This window comes from Mya arenaria, chromosome 17 (genome assembly GCF_026914265.1).
Source record: "Mya arenaria isolate MELC-2E11 chromosome 17, ASM2691426v1".
NCBI lineage: Eukaryota > Metazoa > Mollusca > Bivalvia > Myida > Myidae > Mya > Mya arenaria.
The window spans coordinates 8,665,461-8,688,361 of record NC_069138.1 but is presented as its reverse complement, the minus strand read 5'-3'; the positions used below and the strand labels follow the sequence as shown (position 1 = coordinate 8,688,361).

Genomic DNA, 22,901 nt, shown 5'->3' with positions numbered 1-22,901 from the left:
CTTGAAATGGATTTTTATACTTAAAACTTTCATTTATTGTAAGACATGCACTATTCATTTTAGCAATGTGGCTTAAGAGCAAATTGAACTGACTTATTTTGCTGAAAAGTAAACAGCATACCTTTATGAACTTATTATGACTTAAACACATATCTCTCTATCAGGTTTAACATATCTAAATGATATTGATTCCTTGTGAGATAATTTTTCCTTTAATAGAATGAGAAAATTTTAGGAACAAACTAGTTAACAGACTTCCCCCTCCCTGTGTGAAGCAAATCAGTTCATTGAAAATTGTTCTAGTGTACGAAATTAAATGCTAATTTCAGTGAAAAGGAATCTAAATAAAGATGACACGGGTAACGAAAGAAATGTTTTAACAGTGCATAATAACATTAATATATTATCAAAACATAATATGTTTATAATTATAGACACTTATAATTAGTGTCATAATAGGATATTCGGGTGTATATAATTGACAATAAATTGATAAGCTCTCTTATTTATTGTGGAAATAAAATGAGGTACTGGCATTGTGTTGGAGTCGTCGTCGGCGACGGTGGTGGCGTTTATAAGGTTATTTCTCAAGCATCTTATCATATATTCACAAGAAACTTACCAACAATGTTAATTACACTGATATTGATAGCTGTCTACTTAATACATTTATAATCAACCATGTTATTTTTGAATGATGCAAAAACAATTTTCTGACCGAAGCTTATTTTATTCAGCCAAATAACTGACTTAAATATGCTTTAAAAAATACAAATTAGTTTATTATGATAATCATGATATAATGTCCTTTCTCAGTCTCAGAACCTTACAATATCAGAACTTCACAACTACAAAAACAAGGCAATTAAGACTATTGGAGAATTTGGGACCAAAGAGAATATAGTTACACAATTAAAGCATACTGTGTATTTATATTGGAATTTTATATTGGAAAAAAGTATCTGTATTTGAAGTTGAAAGGCGAACTCAATTGAGACTAAACTCAAAGTGCTCATTGGTAGAGTATCAGATTTCGAAGTCTCAAGTGATAGATAATAATTATATTATTTATTAGTTATTGGCTATATTGAAGATAAAAGTGAATGCTGGTATAGATGTTATCTAGTGTCTTGTTTTGTTTTTTTCTTATTTCTAGTTACAACCATTAAGGAATGATACACATATTAATTTCTACTCAAAATAACGATCATGTTTAAGGTCCAAACCACTGTTTACCTAACATTATCTAGTAACTTTCAGTGTGGTTACATGCACTTGTCAAATATCTTCAACTGATATTGTTTGCATTTCATAATCTAAGATGTAAATAAAGCTTTGATATATAGTTAAACATTGGATGTTCGTCGTAGTTTGGTTATAATGGTGCATTAACATTTGTGCAAACAAATCCATTATTTGCGTTTACAATTTAAACAGCTTTTAGACGTATTACCTGTGGAACTGAATTAATTTCTTACAGCCGACTTGAATTAGATTAATCATACTCCATACCTTCATTTATTTCAGGATATGCATTATTCATTTCTTATGTTAAAACCTAATTATTTTTCAAACAATGAAGTGCCTTTAATTAAACATTATTTATTTTGTTATAGTAACTGGTACAATGTTCAACGAACGCGTGGTCTAATATTGAGGCGGCAACCCAATTGCACGAAGTAAACCCACTGATCTGACTTGGTGAACACCACCCGAACTCACGACCCGGCCCGGCCAGGAATCGATCTCGGGACGCCTTAGTGAGAATGAGTTCGCTACCAGTGTGATAGCCGGACTATATTGAAATGGCTTAACTAAATAAGGAATTGCAGGTCGTATTGGTCTTTGGAAAATAAACAGCATACATAAAACAGCATGTAATATATCCCACAAAATATCTCATATAGGTTGAACATAGCTCAAAGATGAAAATAAGTATTTCCATATTTGATAGTATTAACAGCATTGGGGAGAGTGTTTCGTCACACCACTGAACGAGCGCATGGAGGTCCAATATTGCTAACACATTCCTATCCTCCTCTTTATTACTGAAGTAAGTCCCGTGCGGTTTATGGAAAGCTATTCGATTGAACAGAATTGATAATAAATTCCTTAAAAAGATATTGAAAAGAATGAATTGGATATTGAAATAACAACAATATAAATCAATAAATAATACTTTTATGTACAACAGTCATACGAGCGGTTTATGGAAACCGTTGAACCGCTCGAGCGCATGGCGGTCCAATATTGCTTACACATTCTATCCTCCTCTTTATTACTGAAGTAAGTCCCGTGCGGTTTATGGAAAGCTATTCGATTGAACAGAATCGATTATAAATACCTAGAAAGATATCGAAAAAAATGAATAAGATAATGAAGTAACAACAAATCAATCAATAAATGATACTTTAATGTATTACATTCTCATAATTTGACAGTACCAATATAGACAATATGTGCTACAGACTCTGCATGGGATCAAGACAATTAAGTATGTAAATCATAGGTGAACAGAAATGGAACACCTACTATTAACATTTTCGTTCCTGTATTATATAACGAGTTCATCACTGTCGGAACAAGATGGACATTGGGTACGTTTTCACTCATTTATATCTGTAATTATTTTGTTTTGTTAAATGTTCATGAACACTTGTTGAAAAGGAAACTGTTGATCCCGTGTCTGTGCTATTAATTGCGAATACTGAATCAGTAGATATATTATGTATTGGTCAACTGTTAAACTCTTAAATTTCAAAAAAGATGTGAATGTATCATAAGTATCTTCACATTTTGATATGTATTTGTTATTGAAATGTGTATATAAGGCCAATGAAATCAACGAAAAAAATTTTACCCTAGGTGAACATAACTCATTAGTACTATTTTAAAGAAGCGTTGAAACAGCAAACTTTTAGTAAGGTAAGCAATGTTTAGGATTGTAGTATTGCACACACATAATACAAAGTAATGAAAACTATGTACCTCTGGAAAATCTACTTATGTCATTTTTTATCCTACTTTCTTTTAATCATTTTATAATTATTCAACCAATGCATCTTAATTTCTCTGTTGAAAGAAAGTCTGCTTGGGAAGCATCAGTGTATTGATTTATTTATACCAATTATTACATTTCAGTTTATTGTGCTTAGTTTTGTCATCCCCCTTCCTAGCAACGATGCAATTATTCGTGGATTAAGCATTGCTGATGCGCTTTGGATGGAAATACCCGGTTGTAGGTTTATTGGTCCGTACTGTTTCTGTATAGAATTATTATTTTCTATTCAAACACTATTAATCCAATTGATTTGATCGCTTGAAATGATTCATTCGTTCAGTTGTTTGTATTTATTGCTTTAATGGAGGGATTTTATGGTTTCAACAACCATGAAAATATCATTATTTGTTTACATGAGATGCAAAGAAAATGAGTCATATTTTCAATTGATATGATTAGGTATTCAAATTATTTCCTATTTTGAATTTCTGATTGCTGAAATTGCTGAATCGAAGATCATTCGGAACGAAAATAACACTTTCCATTGCCAGCTGTGAAATATGCAAAATCAAACACCGGCTTATCATAGGGATATCTTTAATGATCCCGAAGGAGAAGAACATTTATTAGTGCGCTGTGGAAGACAGTAATTGTAGGCCTAAATGCTTAATATTTCCTGAACTTTTTGAATAAAAAAGGCTATTGTATTGACTTCGAAAGATATGAAAGTTACAGAGACGACTGTTAAATAAGTTTGCGTTTTTAAATGTATACAAAGTTAACTATCTCTTGACACTCTTAGTTGCCTGAAGAGAAATGAATTTGTAAAAATCTCCTTTTTGGGAAATTTGAATATGCGTTCTTTGCTTTTATCAGTTCATCCGTGCCCCATACCACGGCAGTTCTTATACGTCGTTAACACGTATGTTTATCGATATCCTTTGTGCTAACTTATATCATATCACCATTATAATCGGAATACCAAACTGTCTTTGGTGTGTTTGAATTTATTGTAACTAGTTGAAGAGCAATTACATCAATGCTGAAAAGCAAAGCAAATTTGAAAACCAGAATGTAAATAATGTCCCAGGTTTCCAAGTTAACGATTTCTTAACTCAAACTTGCTTAAAACAACCCGCAATATTGTTAGAAGGAACTAAAACATGGATTGGCTTCACTTTTTCAGTCATAGACTCTCTTACTTTGGGACTTATGCCTTGATTTGTCCAGCTTTCTTATATTTGTAAAAATAACAAAATGTTATGACTAGTGTTGTTTTTTTACGTGTGCATTTTAAGGTGAAAGCTATGGATACACATTTTTATTAGATAAATAAGAAAATCCATTTTCAGTGCGTTATGTCCTTACAGAGACTTATATTCATGTTTGTCATCTTTGTTCACCGACCGTTTTTATACGCCCATCTTACGATGGCCGTATTATGGGAACACCCATGGCGGGCGGGCGGCGGGCGGCGGGCGGGCGGGCGGCTCCACAATGTTGTCCGCTCTCTAACTTGAACATTTCTCATCCAATTTCCACCAAACTTCATGAAAGTGTTTGTTGGTGAAATATCTAGGTCAAGTTCGATAACCAGCCAAATCGCTTTAGGCACTCCAGAGTTATGGCCCCCTGAATTTGTCAAAATTGGCCATTTTAGCTTTGTCCGCTCTCTAACTTGATCATTTCTCATCCAATTTCCACCAAACGTCATGAAAGTGTTTGTTGGTGAAATATCTCGGTCAAGTTCAATAACCAGCCAAATCGCTTTAGGCACTCCAGAGTTATGGCCCCCTGAATTTGTCAAAATTGTCCATTTTAGCTTTGTCCGCTCTCTAACTTGAACATTTCCCATCCATTTTCCACCAAACTTCATGAAAGTGTTTGTTGGTGAAATATCTAGGTCAATTTCGATAACCAGCCTAATCGCTTTAGGCACTCCAGAGTTATGGCCCCCTGAATTTATCAAAATTGGCCATTTTAGCTTTGTCTGCTCTCAAACTTGAACAGTTTTTATCCGAATTTCACCAAACTTGCTACTATAAATGTTTGTTGGTATATAATCTTGGCAAAGTTCTATAACCAGCCAGGCTCTTCAGGATTATGGCCCTTGAATTGGTCAAAAGTTGCCATTTTTGCTTTGTCCACTGTCCAATTTGAACAGTTATCATCTGATCTTCACCAAACTTGCTGAAAATATTTGTTGGTAAAATAAATCGGTCAAGTATGATAATCAGCCAAATGCCCCGAAGCACTTCAGGATTACTGCCCTTGCCATTTAAGCTTTGTCTACTCTCTAACTTGAACAATTCTCATCTGACCTTCACCAAACTTGCTGAAAATGTTTGTAGCTATAAAATCTTTACCAAGAATGTTTGCCGGTATAAATGCTTTGCCAAGTACACACTGATTGTCTCTTGGGTACGATTAAGGATGAATCATCTCTTGGAGACGATTTTTACATGAATGTTGTTTTTTCAAATCCCGAACACGTTGATCGTCTTTGGGCATGATTTGGGATTAATCGTCTATAATTTTAGACATTTTAGCACCTTTTGACTCGAAACCCTCGAATTAAAATATTTTTTTTCTACTGTTAATGCCATATTGTGCCAAATCATTTGCTTCTTGAAAAGCTTGCTTCTCAAAGGGCCAATGTGACAGTAAGTTGTCTTAGAATCCAAGAAATTATTGATGGGCGTATTTTGTGAGTGTCACTCTTGTTTATCTTAATTCATTAAGGCTGGGATAAATCTTCATCGGAAAATAAAATGTTACTTGATGGAGCGAAATTCGATAAAGAAAGGTGTTAAATGCTCTTGCAGTTTAAGGGTCGTATGATCACCATTATTCGGAAGAAAAAGACATTACGATTGTCTAATTGCAGAGGCCAGAAGCCCCGTGTTTTATTCTCACAGAAACGACTTGACGTTAAGCAGATCCATTAACAAAATTAACAAGCATTGTTTAAAACAAGTTTTTGACTGCGCATAGACTGTAACTAAGACTACAGTGGAAACCACGTAATCTTGTCCAGTTGTTAAACAATTAACGACAACGTCTTTAAAAGGCACAAGGATAGGTCTTAACAGACACACATCATCACAAAGCAACAACAACAGACCACACAGTGACAAAAAACACACACGCACGCACGCAAACACACACACACACACACACACACGCACACACACACACACACACACTCACACACACACATAGCCTTAATTTTTAACAGATCTTGGGGTTACTGCCTTTAAACTGTAAACGATACAAATGCTAACTGGGGTAAACAAGTTTACTTATGCTCCATCTTTGTTTGTAAATGCATGCATAGTCTGCATGCATAAAAGTAACTGCCAACTTTCGACTAATATAAAATATAGGATGTTTTTGTTCGTGTGGGTGCGGGTTTTCGCCTAATTTGAAAAACCTATCGCATTTATAAGATCACTGAAGACATTAAGCGAGGAATTGACTTGTTGTTGGCGTCGTCGTCGGCAAAGATGGTAGCGTACATAAATTCATAGCTCAGGCGTGTTAATATATATCACCATCAACAAAGACTTTTAACGGTAATGTTGAATTATGTCTCAAGTACCATTACTCTCTTGTAAGAATATATGTTTAGGAAAGTACCGCTGTCGAATGACAAAACCACAAACTTATGATGTTATACATGTGTGTTCTCTTGTTTGTTTATTATAGAAATGGGACGTTTTACGTGTTCCTGTGAAATAAATACAAAGAAAAGCAAACAAATGTCAGACGATAATAAAATTTAATCTTTATTAACAATAGCATCAACAAATATTGCTTTCTTTTCATCCCAGGAGTAAATACAATGAGTTATTTTGAAGCCATCGTGTTGGTAGTAAGTGATTTCTGAGGACACAATTATATCTGCTAATTGATATATGAAAAAAACTGTTAATGATAGTTTTTACTTTTTTGAACTAAGGTTTAATACAACGGATATAGTTCTTATTTTATCATGAATTAACACAATCCGTTTCATGAGTACGAAACAAAAGCTTCGTTCGTACAGGATAAGATATCATAAAATGTAACTATCAGCGCAATAGGGCTCTCCGTGTAAACACTAATTTTGCTCCGGCCTAAGTTTCACACACTCATACATGAAATCCTTGAACCGTCCCTGCAAGATACAAATACCTATTCTGAGTGCAGTTTGTTTTTCATGTTAGCAGGCATTGTTATTGTATGACTGAAATCACTTTACTTTTATTAATGCCACATGCACTTGCCGGATATATAAACGAGTTATTTTTTTGTAATTGTATTGTTTGCAAAATTATAAATGACATACGTAAACACATTATTCTGGTTTAATTACTATTTTGTGCAAATACGACAATAATTTAACAGTTTGTGAAGTATTTAATCAACAACCTAGTACAAAATTAATGACTTATCTGGGGATATTATTTGTCATTAAACAAACTTTTATGATGTAAGTTATGAAGAAAACATGCAATAATAAATAGAGAAACAATGAATACATGTTTGAAATCGCACCGATGAAGAGTTTGTAGCTGTAAAGCTATTACATTGAGTATTTCTGGTTTCAAATATTGATAGGTTATTAAGGAAAGATTATAACTTGTTAACTGGTACCTGTCTTCCATATATACAATGAAGCCATGGAATAGATTTGGTATAACCGACGCTGTGTGTTTGCTATTTTTGATCAGTGTATTACTATAATTCAGTAGATAGTAAAGAGGTGTCACGAATGTCTACCGTCGCTTCAAGGCCAATAGTGTACAGGTACCTGATGTAACTTTTAAGTGGAAGATAGCTACTGCCGAATGAAATCGAGAAAGTTTATAGGAAATAATTCCAAACCAAGTTTAAGGTCAATGGAAATAATTCAGAAAATAACACGGATCGAGCTAGTCATAGCCACAGTCGATTTAAATTGATTGAAATAATTTTAAAAAACGGATCAAGTTAAGAAGAGCCAAGAATTAAATCAAGTCCGTGTAGTTGAAATTATTGAGATCATAACTGGATTAATTATTGTTCTATTAAATCCAGTGAAAATAAATCAGGAAAACCAGTGAAGACTCGGCCTTGATCCATATACCACTATCATTATCGGATTTATATCAAAATCACCCATTTCACCTGATATTAGAATACGTGAACGCGTTATTCGACATGGATTACATTCAATTAACGTTTGCTCTCCTTTGTTATGTAACAATTTCATCATCGTCGGAACATGTTGGACACTGGGTAAGTTCATTCTTTGATGTTTAAAAATTGTTCTTGTTTTGTGTCATATCATTTGCCTTGTAAATTATCTGCATACTTTGACGACTGTACACTCGCACATATGAGCCAAATTCCTTAATAATCAAAACTATCAATTATGAACTTATTTCAGTCGATTTAAATGTTGTATTCTATCAAATGGATCAAATTATTAATACACTGGCGGTATTTCGTTCGCGTTATGTCAGTTTCAACTGAGTGTTTATAAATAGTAAATACCGTTTTTCAGCAATGACTAGCGTATTAATATTTACTCAAACTCTAGGTGAGGATTACATTTCAAACATGTTGTTTACCTTTAAGAAAATACATTTGCTGTCATCTTGTTTACATATGTGCACTACAGCTTTTTAAAACCGATCATATTTGCCTTTAAAGTTTTAAATGCAAAAAAAAAATTGTTTGATATTTAATTAAACACTAGCATTTATCGGCCTTTCATATGTAAAACATTGTTTGATTTATAATTAAACACTAGAAATTATCCGCCTTTCGTATGTAATGCATTGTTTGATATATAATTAAACACTAGATATTCTCCGCCTTTCATAAGTGATGGTGCAAATAAATTTTTGCAAATAGATCCTTTAATTGCGTTTGCCTTACATTTCAAAATCATTGATTTATATCTTAAGAAGTCTTTAAGTTGTGTATAAAAAACAAAACTTAAAAGGGAATTATTATACTTGAAACGTTGATTTATTGTAAGACATGCACTATTCATTTCAACAAGTTTGCACTTAGAATTACTTAAACAGATATCTCTGTTTATGTTTAACAAATTTTAATGATAATAATCTCATTTAAGATTAAAGTTTTATTAAATAGAATGGTATAATTGGATGAGGAATTCCCCTTTATATGTGAAACAAAACTAATTACCGTACGGTTCAATAAACACGGCTTTAGTGTACAGAATACACTTATAATTTCCTTGGAAAGATATTAAAAACAAAAGGACACGGATAAAAAATTGATGCTTTAACAGTGCATAATACTAATATCAAAACATAATAATTGTATAACTATATATACTTTAGGATTTAAAAGGGTATATTATAATAGAATTTATAATAGAATTGACAACAGTGTGTTACACATTCTTCATGTGATAATTTAACATTCCTTTATTGAATGTAAAATGAAATACATTCTTGTTCGATTCTATATCTAATAACGATATCATCGTCGTCGTTACTTGATTGACAGTGGGTATGTTAATATTTTTATTAAACGAGTTAGTTTAAAACGTTAATGGTGACCACGTTCTTGTACAAAATACTTTGTCAGTAAATGGATAAAATCTATTAATTCTATAAAAGAAACGAATTGGGGTTTTTCTTTATAAATTAAAACTGTATTTAAAAATAGTACTGTAGTTAAGTTTGTACGAGCTATTTGCATATGCATTTGTTAATAAACAATACCCTTAATAATATCATCACCATTGTAAGACGAAGTGAACATGATCCAGGGGTATTATACAAGTTTAAGGGTAAAAGCTACACATACCACAAACATTCAAACATATAATTTATATGTATGTTCAACATGTATTAGTATTAGTAAATTTTAACTAACGGTTGCTCTGTGATTATGACAGAAAGGAATTTTGTATTGAAGAACTATTTAGTATTGATGTATTTAGCTCTTCTTTGTAGACATATAAGAAATATATGTTTGCGGATAAATCGTTTCCATGATTGTAAAAGGAAAATAAATTAAAAGAAATATCAAACCCAACCTGAAATATTCACTTAGTCTATGAAGGAGGAGAGGTCATTTACAACAACAAATTGTATCCAAAATTTAAATATAGCAGTCTTACTTTCAGTAAGAGTGCTTTTTCACAGCACTAAAGCAAGATTGTCAACGCCGTCCAACATCCGCTTATGAACTATGAACATAGTTGTATTTCTTTGACATAAACTGTTGACATCATAAGGGCAAGATGGTCAACGCCTGATAGGCTTATGTTGTGTTTTATTTGAAAAAGAAAAACAAATGTTGTGGGGGGTTTTAAGAATCAGTCTTAGGTTATGTTCTTTTACAATAAATATCATCTAGTAGCACAAAAAGTATCCAAAATATGAACAAAGCAGTTTTCTGTGTTTAAAACAGTTCTTTTACAGCATATGTGCAATATTGTCAACGCCCCCGTAGTATCCGCTTAAGTTGAGTTTAATTTGAAGGATTGGTCTAAAGGAGGCTCCATGGAATTCTACTATGTTCCAGTCCACTGACTTTATTGGCAGTAGAGTATCAATGTCATTTCATTTAATCATACTGAATTCAATTATACCATTTTAACATCGGGTTTTCTTTCATCATAATGTCAAATGATTAGCTGTACCTTAAGTAATATTACGAATGATAAGTTTCATGTGAAAGTGTTAATCATACGTGCTTTTGCATTGAAGTAGTGTTGTTTTCAATTGATTCATTTTTAAACTGAAGTATGGACTTTATTGAAACTCTACACTTCATCTGTTTTATTGAAATTTAAGTCCTTATGAATTTCATTCCAATCGCGAATGAGACACTGTAAAATATTTTTCTTGTATAAGCACTGTGGTTTTCAAATATGTGTGAAACGTTGAAATTTAAATATAATGGAATGTTCAAATGAGTGTTTATAATAATTTTATGATACTTTGAACAATTAATTGATTAGCTTATTAACTAAAAATGAGTATAAGTAGACCAATGAGTTTCGGAATTGCTTTTTGGATGATAGTTGTGACAAGTAGTTCGGGATTACCAGCATTTCAGTACGGCACGATATGGGTAAGTCTCTTGTAAATAACGATTTAATGTTATGACTTAAAACAATCATTTTTTTAACAACGATCGCGGCAGAATTTAGGGGTTTTTTTTATATTTAATAATTATTTAAAAGACTCTACAGAAAAAAAATCGATTTGCTCCTTTGTTTGATGTATAACATCAAAATAAATGTTCCAATGTTTCTTGTACCGTTTCCATACATAATCTAAACAAAACAAACACTAGTTTGGAACAGCATATATTTTTTAAACAAATAGTTGTCAAAATGTCTACCGAATAATGTTTTTTTTCCCATAGTTTTCGTTTATTAAGTCCGAAACAGTTACCCATTGGAAGTACATAAAGTATGAAGTTGGTAGTATGAAAGTATTTTTATTTCGACTCTGCATTGACATACGTGCTAAGAGCAACGTCATTTGTGTGTGTATGGTTTGGAAGTCTGGTGTATATACGATTTAAAGAGTGACACTTATTACATTTAAGATTATATTCATTAACAAACGTGACTGGACCAACACCATCGACGCCAATATAACGTTAGTCTAAGCGCTACATAAATGGTCTGCTTTGACGAATCAAGCACTGCATTTGATAAAATGGTCCCGAAGGGCCAAGGACCGTATTCAAAAATAAATAATATTAAAAATTCAATCCATTAAGAATTTGTAGTTATTTCTGAGTTGATTTCAAACAAAACGTTTATACACCAAAACTTTGGACTTTTTCACAAAACTGAATATTTAACGATTCTTTATGAATACGACTCAAAAAAAATGAATGATAACACATGGAATATAAGGAAGTTGATTTACAGCACAATTATCGCAGCTGGAGTGAATTCCTGGACAGGATGAAATATTTTATTAATAGTGGTAATTGATGTCGTATCCCTTTTATAAGATAACAAAAGCTAGGTTCAGTGTCCCGAAAAACCTGGAAGTAAATAACTTCAGTCGAACTTCGTTGGCTCGAACTCGATCAACTCGGAATCCTAGTTGACTCGAACTACATGTAAAGGACCAATTACTTTTACTGAAGCCAAGAATTTCCGCAAGGCTGAAATGTTCCGAGACTCGATGTATTTTACTGTCCCTGGGAGTTCGAGCCAACGGAGGTCGACTGTACACAGTAGAGAGTTTGATAACGTCTATTCGCCCATTTGCTCGTCTGTTTGTTCACTCACCTCTATAATTGAATTTGAGACTTGGGATCGACCTTTCTGATTTGTTTATTTCCAAATGTCTCAAGTGGTATTTTATCACCAAATGTCTCTTGTAGAGATTTATGTCAAAATGACTCTCGAGTCCATTCCTTTAGTAGAAACCAGCACGTATTTGACATACCGCTTAGGGGTTGTTGACTGTATCTCACCTTGCATCAGCTCCATACTTTAATTTGCGACTCCAAATGATTTTTCTCAAGACTTGTAGTCCCATTTCGGCCTGTGCTCAGTACTTTTCTGCGTTTGAAATATTATATTATCTGTTCTGTTGAGCATGATATACCGGCTAAATCGCTGCCAGTGTTCCACGTACCCTCAATCTAATACTTAATTTGTAGTTTTTGCTTCCGTATATTTTCTTTTAATCAATGTTTTCAATCTTCGGCTTTAGCTCTTACTACAAGACATATATACGTATAAAAGAGATAATCAGTTCTTGACATTGGTAAGCAATTATTGTGAAGCCTAATATTGGAGAATAATAGATGCTCTGACAATGTGACAATTATCTCGTGTGTTTGTGATTTGTAGATCAAGATTGCTTGCTAACCTCTGTAAAAAATGCAATTTAAATGGTTTTCATATCTTTCTTAAGACCATTTTCAACAATGAAGTGACAATTTTTGCTGGAACATCTGAAAACTGTCTTATTATTGACTTCGCTACTTTAAGGCCAGAAGGAAGTTGAAGAATAATCGGATTTGGAAACTTTGACTGGAATATGTTTGTTTAGTTCGTTCATTCTACAACACCATCATTAATATGAATAGCTTGATAACATTTAAACATTCGATAAGTATCAAAATTGTTTGTTTGGCTATTTATGTTTGTGTTTGATATCTTTCAATTGGTATTTAAGACCGTCAAATTTGTCGTTAAAAGTCTTTCATAAAAATAGGCAAAGCGTACTGTGCTTTCACTGATTTGTGTATTAAAATAATCTCCTGACTAGTGGTAAAGCAAATATGTGTCAAAGAAATTATTTGAATTTAAGGATTTAAAATCTATATAATAATGTTATCAAAAAAATCTAGATACACGATTTTTTTTTAACTCAAACTAGACTTAAGAAACTGGACTGTTTTATTTATTATCTAAGGAGCGGTTGCGTACCTAGATTTTTTTAAAACAGTGCAGTACAACAAGTACCTTTGTCACAGTGGCAAATTTACCCCATATCCAGACTTGGGACTATTTTGCCCCTTAGGTTAATTTAACCTCATTGGTATTTGACTGTTATGAATAAAGAGTTGCCTCAATGTTTCTTTAAGGGTGCGGGGCAAACTTTTTACCAACATATAAATTGATTCATATTAATCCTAGAAAGGGGGCGCATGTCAAAAGTTGTGCCAGCCTAGGTTACGCCCACTCTAACATGAAATCTTTGAATCACCCCTGCAAGATACGTAGACCTATTATGAGTGCAGTTTGTTTCTTATGTTAGCAGGTTTTGTTTATTGATGCCACATGCACTTGCCGGATATATAAACGAGTTATTTTTCTAATTGACTTGTATTGTTTGAAAAATAGTAAATGACATACGTAAACACATGATTCTGTTTTAAAGACTTGTTTGTCCAAACAGTATGCGAAGTGTTTTATTAACAACCGAGTACAATTTTAATGTCTTATGTGGCGATGTTGTTTGTCATAAGACATTTTTTTTATTATACCTCACGTGACCTGCCCATGTTATTTTCTCATATACCCATCATGGGGAATTTCTTACTGTCACACTGACAGTACCGTTTTGACCGGTTGACATTATTACTGTCACATAGCACGCGTGTCTAAAAATAGGCATTTGTTTGGTTTCCCAAGTCTGAGGTGGTAAGCGCTTATTAAAATGTGTTGTAAATCTGCGTACAACCGGTGTTTGCATTATTTCTAAGCGACATTTGCAACAAAATGACAGCTAATGTAAACAAACAATAATTACAGAATAAATTGATTAAACTTGAAGGTTGTGTAATGGTAAAAAATCTTTATATATGTATATAAATGTAACTGTGTTCGGTATAATAAAATAAATATTGCATGGCTTCCAGTGTGACAGTACATATTGTCAACATTCGGGTAAATACTGTTACCCTCGGCTTCGCCTCGGGTAACAGTATTTCCCTTCATGTTGACAATATGTACTGTCACACTGGAAGCCATGCAATATTTATATAATCATTATATGTTTGAAGAAAGCGTGCAGTACTAAAATAACGAACAATCAATATGTGTCTGAAGTCGCACCAATAGAGATTGTGTAGCTGTAAAGCTAGCTATTCCATTAATTATTTTGGTTTCCTATATTGATACTTTGTTATGGATAGCTAATAACTTGTTGACTGTTACCTGTCTTGTCATGTATTATGTAGCATTGAATAGTGTGGGTACCACTGACGCTATGAGTGTGCTTTTTTGATCTGTTTAAAACTATAATTTAAAAGATAGTAAACGAGCAGTACACATATCTACCATCGCTTCAAAGCCAATATTGCACACTAGCTTTTCTAATGTAACAGTGAAGTGGAAGATAGCTAATGTCGAATGAAATCCAAAATTCATTGGAAATAGTTCGAAACCAAGTTTAAGTTCAATGCAAATAATTCAGAAAATAACAAAGATAATGGTAATCATAGCCAGAGTCGTATTAAATTGAGTGGAAATAATTCAGAAAAAAATGGATTTAGTTAAAGAAAGCCACTGTTAAATTAAGTCAAATACGTACAGTTGAAATTATTGAGATCATAACTGGATTAAGTTAAATACCCACTGTTCAATTAAATCCAGCTCGTTCAGTGAAAATAATTCAGGAGAAAGAGTGTAGACTCGGCCATGATCCATATACCACTATCATTATCGGATGATATCGGATTTATATCAAAATCACCCTAGGGAAATTACACCGTATATTACAATACATGAACGCGTTAATCGACATGGATTACTTTCAATTAACGTTTGCTCTCCTTTGTTATGTAACAATTTCATCACCGTCGGAACATGTTGGACACTGGGTAAGTTCAATCTTTGATGTTTAGATATTGCTCTTGTTATTTGTAATAAGATTTGCTTTGACGATTGTACATTGGTATATATGTGCGCGCAGTAATAATCAAAACTATCAATTGTTTAATTATATACTATTTCATTCCATTTAAATGGGTTTTTTTTTTCTTTCAATTGATTTAAATCATAAATAGTCTTTCATGTGCCTTTTGTCATCAGAAACAGATGTTAAATAAATAGTAATTAAACTTCATCAGCAATGGCGTGCATATAATTTTTTACTTACACTCCAGGTGATGATTAAGTTTCAAACCTACTGTTTACCTTAAAGTAAACTACTTTTCTAAAGTTGTGTGAACATGTGCACTACAGTTTTAAACCATATTTAAATCATATTTACATTTTATGCTTTAATTAGAAATGCATTGTTTGATATATTATTAAACACTATATATTATCCGCCTTTCGTATTTTAAACATTGTTTGATAAAGCATTAAACGCTATATAATATCCGCCTTTCGTATGTTGTACATTGTTTAATATAGCATTAAACATTATATAAAATTCGCCTTTCGTATGTAATACATTGTTTGATATAGCATTAAACATTATATAATATCCGCCTTTCATATGTTATACATTGTTTGATATATCATTAAACACTAGAAATTATCCTCCTTTCGTATGTAAGACATTGTTTGATATATCATTAAACACTAGAAATTATCCGCCTTTCGTATGTAATACATTGTTTGATATATCATTAAACACTTGAAATTATCTGCCTTTCGTATGTAATACATTGTTTGATATAGCATTAAACACTATATAATATCCGCCTTTCGTATGTTGTACATTGTTTGATATAGCATTAAACATTATATAATATTCGCCTTTCGTATGTAATATATGGTTTGATATAGCATTAAACACTATATAATATCCGCCTTTCGTATGTTGTACATTGTTTGATATAGCATTAAACATTATATAAAATTCGCCTTTCGTATGTAATACATTGTTTGATATAGCATTAAACATTATATAATATCCGCCTTTCGTATGTTATACATTGTTTGATATATCATTAAACACTAGAAATTATCCTCCTTTCGTATGTAAGACATTGTTTGATATATCATTAAACACTTGAAATTATCCGCCTTTCGTATGTAATACAATGTTTGATATATCATTAAACACTTGAAATTATCTGCCTTTCGTATGTAAGACATTGTTTGATATATCATTAAACACTTGAAATTATCCTCCTTTCGTATGTAAGACATTGTTTGATATATCATTAAACACTTGAAATTATCCGCCTTTCGTATGTAATACAATGTTTGATATATCATTAAACACTTGAAATTATCTGCCTTTCGTATGTAATACATTGTTTGATATATCATTAAACACTTGAAATTATCCGCCTTTCGTATGTAATACAATGTTTGATATATCATTAAACACTTGAAATTATCTGCCTTTCGTATGTAATACATTGTTTGATATATCATTAAACACTTGAAATTATCCGCCTTTCGTATGTAATACAATGTTTGATATATCATTAAACACTTGAAATTATCTGCCTTTCGTATGTAATACATTGTTTGATATATCATTAAACACTTGAAATTATCCGCCTTTCGTATGTAATACAATGTTTGATATATCATTAAACACTTGAAATTATCCGCCTTTCTTATATAATACATTGTTTGATAAATAATTGAACGCTAGATATTCACCGCCTTTCGTATGTAATGGAGCACTTATATTTCTACAAATAAATTCTTTATTTGCGTTTGCCTATCATTTCAAAATAGTGGGTTTTATCTTTAGAAATCATAAAGTTGTGTATAAAACAGAACTTGAAACGGATGTAATATACTTGAAACTTTCATTTATTGCCTGACATGCAATACTCATTTTAACAATGAGGCTTAAGTGCAAAAGGAACATACTTCTTTTGCTGAAAAATAAACAACATACTTTAATGCACTTATTATGACTGATACACATTTGTATAAGTTTATACAGATTCAAATGATAAGAATTTCTAGTGAGATAGATTTATTTTACACTCCCCGTGAGAAGCGAAAGTTATTCCTGTTCGGTTCATTGAAAAATGCTTATGTGTACGGAAAAAAGTTTTTATTTCATTTGATAGATATTGAAAAAAAAATGACACGGATAAAAAATATGTTTTAGCAGGGATTGTTCTATTATCAAAACATAATCTATATAGCCATATATAGTTTAGGATATTATAGTGTATAGTATTGACAATGGTGTGTAATACATTCTACATCTGATAATCAAAATTGATTGTTTGAACGGAAAATGGAATACCTTATTTTTACATGTTCGATTCTATCTTGTATAACAATTTCATCGCCGTCGTTACATGATGGACAGTGGGTGAGTTTATATTTATTTTTCCTTTTGAAACACAAATTTCTTGTTGTTTAGATAGTTATGTTAAAAATAATATGCCGACCACTTTCTTGTGCAAAAGATTGAATTTTTTTCAGAAAATGAATAACATACTAATTTCATGAAAGTTATTCATTATTTAAAATGAGCATAATAAAAAAACACTTCAGAGTGAAAATAACACACAACACAAACGTTATACCAAAACATATAAAGGTTAGTTATGCAGTTGATTTGGGAGAAACGTTAACAAATATTTTTTTAATTTATAATTTTCAATGGCATTTTGCTAGTTATGACAGACTAAGCCAGAAAATTAGTATTGAAGAACTATTCAAATAAACATTATAAAATTGTATATAATTTTTCTTTGCAGTGAATTGTAACTTTGCGTGTAAAGCGTTTCCATGTTTGTAAAAGAAAACAAACCTGAAAAATGTAAAATCCCTACCACAAATTTGGATGTAGTTGTCGGTGCGTCCTGTGAGATCGATCATTTACAAGCATAAATTGTATCCTAAATTTCAATATAGGAAGTCTCACTTTGATTAGATTGTTCTTTGACAGCATTGATTCAAAATTGTCAACTTATTCAAAGGTCTTCTGGTAGAGAGATGTTCTAGAAGTACGTATTTTTTTCCAGAATATAAAAATGGCAGTCTTAAATTTATTGAAAATTTTCTTTTGCAGCGGCTAACGCTAAGTTTTACTTACAAAGATAGGTATTGTTAAATTATCTTGAAGGAACAGACAATTAAGAGAAAAATGTGTACTTTCTCTCATTAATTAAACGTCTAAAGGAGGCTCCATTGAACTCCCCTATGTTCCAGTCCACTGACTTGTTTGCTTAGTAGTATCAATGTCATTTCATTTATTCATACTGAATTCAATTAAACAATCTTAACATCGAGTTTTCTTTTATCATTATATCAAATGATTAGCTGTACCTTAAGGAATATTACGAATGAAAGGTTTCATGTGAAAGTGTTAATCATACGTGCTTTTACATTGAAATAGTGTCATATTCAATTTATTCATTTTAAACTGAAGTATGCACTTTATTGAAATTCTACCCTTCATTTATTTCATCGAAATTTATGAATTTCATTTATATCCCAAATGAAACACTGTTAAATAGTTTCCCTTTATAAGCAGTGTGGTTTATTAAATGTATGTGACACATTGAAATTTTGAAATACATGATTGGTCAAATGAGTGTTTAACCTAATTATATGTAATTTTGGACAATTATCTGATTAGCTCATTAACTGAAAATGAAAATATATAGACCAATAAGGTTCGGAGTTGCTCTATGGGTGATATTTCTGACATATTCGGGATTACCAGAGTTTCAGTACGGCACGATTTGGGTTAGTCTCTTGTAAACAAAGATTTAGTGTAATTAATGGAAAAAGTTTTTTATTAAAAATTTAAGATCACGAAAGCGATTAAAGTTGCGTCTTTTTATTAATGATTATTCACATGAATCTACGGATTACTCTGCTCATTAGCAATAACACAAACACTAGAGCCAAACAACAGAATCAGATAATTTAAGTGTTCACATATTTTACTGCTTTCTTAATGTATAGCACCAATAATTCTACCAACGTTTTATTAATGATTCATTAGGATAATCAGCTTGCATTTAATAAAAGTATTTGATAAAACGTTTGAAGGTCCTGTGGAAATACAAAAATCATTTGAATGTATTTTCTTGTGTATGGTTCTAAAGTATGTTGTATATACAATTCTGTTAATTAACACTTCTATAGCCTCTATAGCGTTTGATTGCATTTGTGTTTTGTTTTGAAGAATCTTGCACTGCATTTGATATAACTGTTCCGAAAGACCTGGGGCTAAATTCATACAGCAACTTTATTAAAACTAAAATTGAATTATTTCTGGGTTGATTTGAAATGATTCTGCACTTATTCTTTACACTAAGGAAGAACATGGTTAAATTCATGAATAAACAGGGTATGATTGAACATTAAAATGATATTCGTAATTATTTTGGAGTGTTTCACTAAGTTGAGTAGGTTAACCTAAATGGTTTATGAATATGGCTTCATTCCATTCGGAAGACCACAAGACACAGAAAACTAAAATATTAAAATAGTATATTAAGAGGCTACATTGACAGTATGTAGGATGAGAAAGGCTTAATTGAATGACCCCCAAAAATACCAGTAAATGAATTACTTGGACAGTATACAGTAGAGGGTATGATAACGTATATTCGCCCTTGTGCTCTTCAGGTTGTTTTTACTGATCTCTTTCTCGCAGTGCGCTATATATTAGTTTATTTATACTTATTTTTATTTTACCGCGTATTATATTGTACTTGATTTAAACATATTATATTCAACATATACAAACAAACTACACAAAATATGCACACACACACACACACACACACAAATTGTCTATACTATTTAAATAGATTAAAACGAACGCATAGCTTAAAGAGTTCTTCTCCTTAGGAATTAAATTACTCATTTACCAGAAAAAATGCGTATGATTGACGTTTAGACGATATATATATATATATATATATATATAAACAATAATACTAAGGATTGTGTTTTTGATATTTTATGTACTTGAGTTGTCTTTTGTGGATTTAATAACGTGCTTGAAGTCAGTTAGTTCATCTCTAAAAACGTAACAACTCGAGCATCTTACCATATATTTACATGCAACTTACAAACTATGTTAAATACACTGACATTAATATCTGTCTGCTTAATACATTTATAATCAACCATGTTATTTTGAATGATGCAAAACAATTTTCCAAGGGTAACATGCATAGGTATCTTTTTTCATTTAGCGAAATAGGATTTTACAAAATACAAATAGGTTAATAATGATAAATATCCATATACTTTTCTTTTACAGCCTCAAAACCTTTCAATATTAGAACATTACACATAAACAAGGCATTTAAGATTATTGGAGAAATTGGGACCAAAGATTATAAAGTTACACAGTTAAAGCATACTGTGTATTTATATTGGAATAAAGTATCGGTATTTAAGTTGAAAGGCGAACTCATATGAGACTTAGCTCAACGTGCCCACTGGTAATATTTAAGATTTCGAGGTCTCGAGTGATATATAATTGTTATGTTATTTATTAGTTTTTGGCTATATTGAAGATAAAAGTGAATGCTGGTATGGATGTTATCCAGTGTCTTGTTTGTTTTTTCTTATTTCTAGTTACAACCCTTAAGGAATGATATACATATTAATTTCTACTCAAAATCACGATCATGTTTAAGGTTCGAACCACTGTTTACCCAACAATATCTTGTTACTCTCAGTGGGGTTACATGCACTTGTCAAATATCTTCAACTGATCATGTTTGCATTTCATAATCTAAGATGTAATACAGCTTTGATATGTATATAGTTAAACATTGGATCACCGTCGTTGATTGGTTTTAATGGTACATTAACATTTGTGCAAACAAATCCATTATTTGCTAATACTATTAAAACAGCTTTTAGACGTTTTTCCTATGGAACAAATTTAATTTCTAACAGAAAACAGCCGACTTGAATTAGATTATTATACTCTATACCTTCATTTATTTCAGGACATTTGTTATTCATCTTATATCTTATTAACCTAGTTCTTTTTCTGACAAGGTACCTCTCATTAAACATTATTTATTTTTAAATTGTAACGGAGAATACCGACTTATCTGACTTGGTGAATACCAACCAATAAGAAATACCAATTTCAGTGCGTTCGGAAGAAAAAACACATTACGAATGTCTAATTGCAGAGACCAGAAGCCCCGTGTTCTATTCTCCCAGAAATGACTTGACGTTAAGCAAATCCATTAACATAATTTACAAGCATTGTTTAAAACAAGTTATTGACTGCGCATAGACTGTAACTAATTGTACAATGAAAACCACGTTTTCATGTCCAGTGGTAAAATAATAAAATAATAAACGACGACTCTCTTTAAAGGCAGAAGGGTAGGTCTTAACAGACTAACATCGTCACAAAGCAACAAAATCAGACCACACACACACACACACACACACACGCGCACGCACGCACGTACACATGCACACACGCACGCACGCATACACACCAACTTAACTTTATTTGTTACAGATGTAGGTGTTACCGCCTTTAAATTGTCAGCGTATTTACGGAAGACATCAAGCGAGGAGATGGCATTGTGACGCGTCGTCGTCGGCAAAGATGGTAGCGTACTTAAAATATACCACCATCAACTTACGAATTATTTTTATAACAGTAATATTGAGTGATGTGTCAAGTACCATCTCTCTCTCTCTGGTTAAAATATATGTTTACGAAAATCCCGTTGTCGAATGGCAAAAACACAAACCTGATGTTATCCATCTTTGTTCTTTTATTTGTTTTTTTTAGAAAATACTGACGTTTTACGTTTTTCTGGGTCGTAAATACAAAGAAAAGCAGACAATGGTAAGACGATAATAGGATTTAATCTTTGTAAACGATATCCTAAACAAATAGTGTTTTCTTCCCCGCCGAGGAGTAAATACCAGGAATTTTTCTGAAGACAACGTGTTGGAAGTAAGTGATTTCTGAGGACACAATTATACCTGCTAATATTTGAGAAATATTTGTTTATGACTTTTTTTCTGAATGTTTTGAACAAAGTTGAACTTCTTAAGACCGTCAGAGCAACCGTTACCATCAAAAACGCCCGGTACTCTCTAAACTATAAACGGATTTCAAGAAAGATTGTATTGCATAAAAAACAATTTAAGGACTTCTAGTGTCTTCTTCCATATTAATTAATTAATATATATAAGGAATTACTCAAATACGGAAACGCTCCTTACCTCAAAGCAGTAAAAAAGTTTAAATATCATCCTAGTTCAACTATCTACTTTATCTTAAAAGTTCATTCCAAACCCAATCTTCTCACCCTATCCCCCTAATATTGTCCTAGTTAAAGTTAATATCGGAGAGTAAAATAAATTCATAAACACACACCCAAGACACACCCTTTTAGACCTTAGATAGCCAAAGGTATCCTCAAGGGAGACCCCAAAACCCACTACCCACATTTAAACGAGATTCATATTGCTCCTAGGGAGGGGTTGCAGATCTAAATTTGCTCCGGCCTA

General features: G+C 32.0%; 1 protein-coding gene across 4 annotated transcripts in view; it reads left to right on the top strand.

Moving 5' to 3' along the window:
- LOC128223923 (CCN family member 1-like) overlaps nt 1-22,901 on the top strand; it is a 301,846-nt gene that overhangs the window by 192,268 nt on the left and 86,677 nt on the right. Inside the window, exon 1 of one of the 4 annotated variants that reach the window (XM_052933404.1) lies at nt 8,185-8,263. The exons of 2 other annotated variants lie outside the window; for them this stretch is intronic. In XM_052933404.1, the coding sequence (XP_052789364.1) occupies nt 8,186-8,263 (78 nt within the window). In that variant the 5' untranslated portion in view covers nt 8,185. Of the gene's footprint in view, nt 1-8,184; nt 8,264-10,880; nt 11,090-22,901 lie in introns of those variants that run through there. One more of the 4 variants, XM_052933397.1, reaches the window with a different exon arrangement.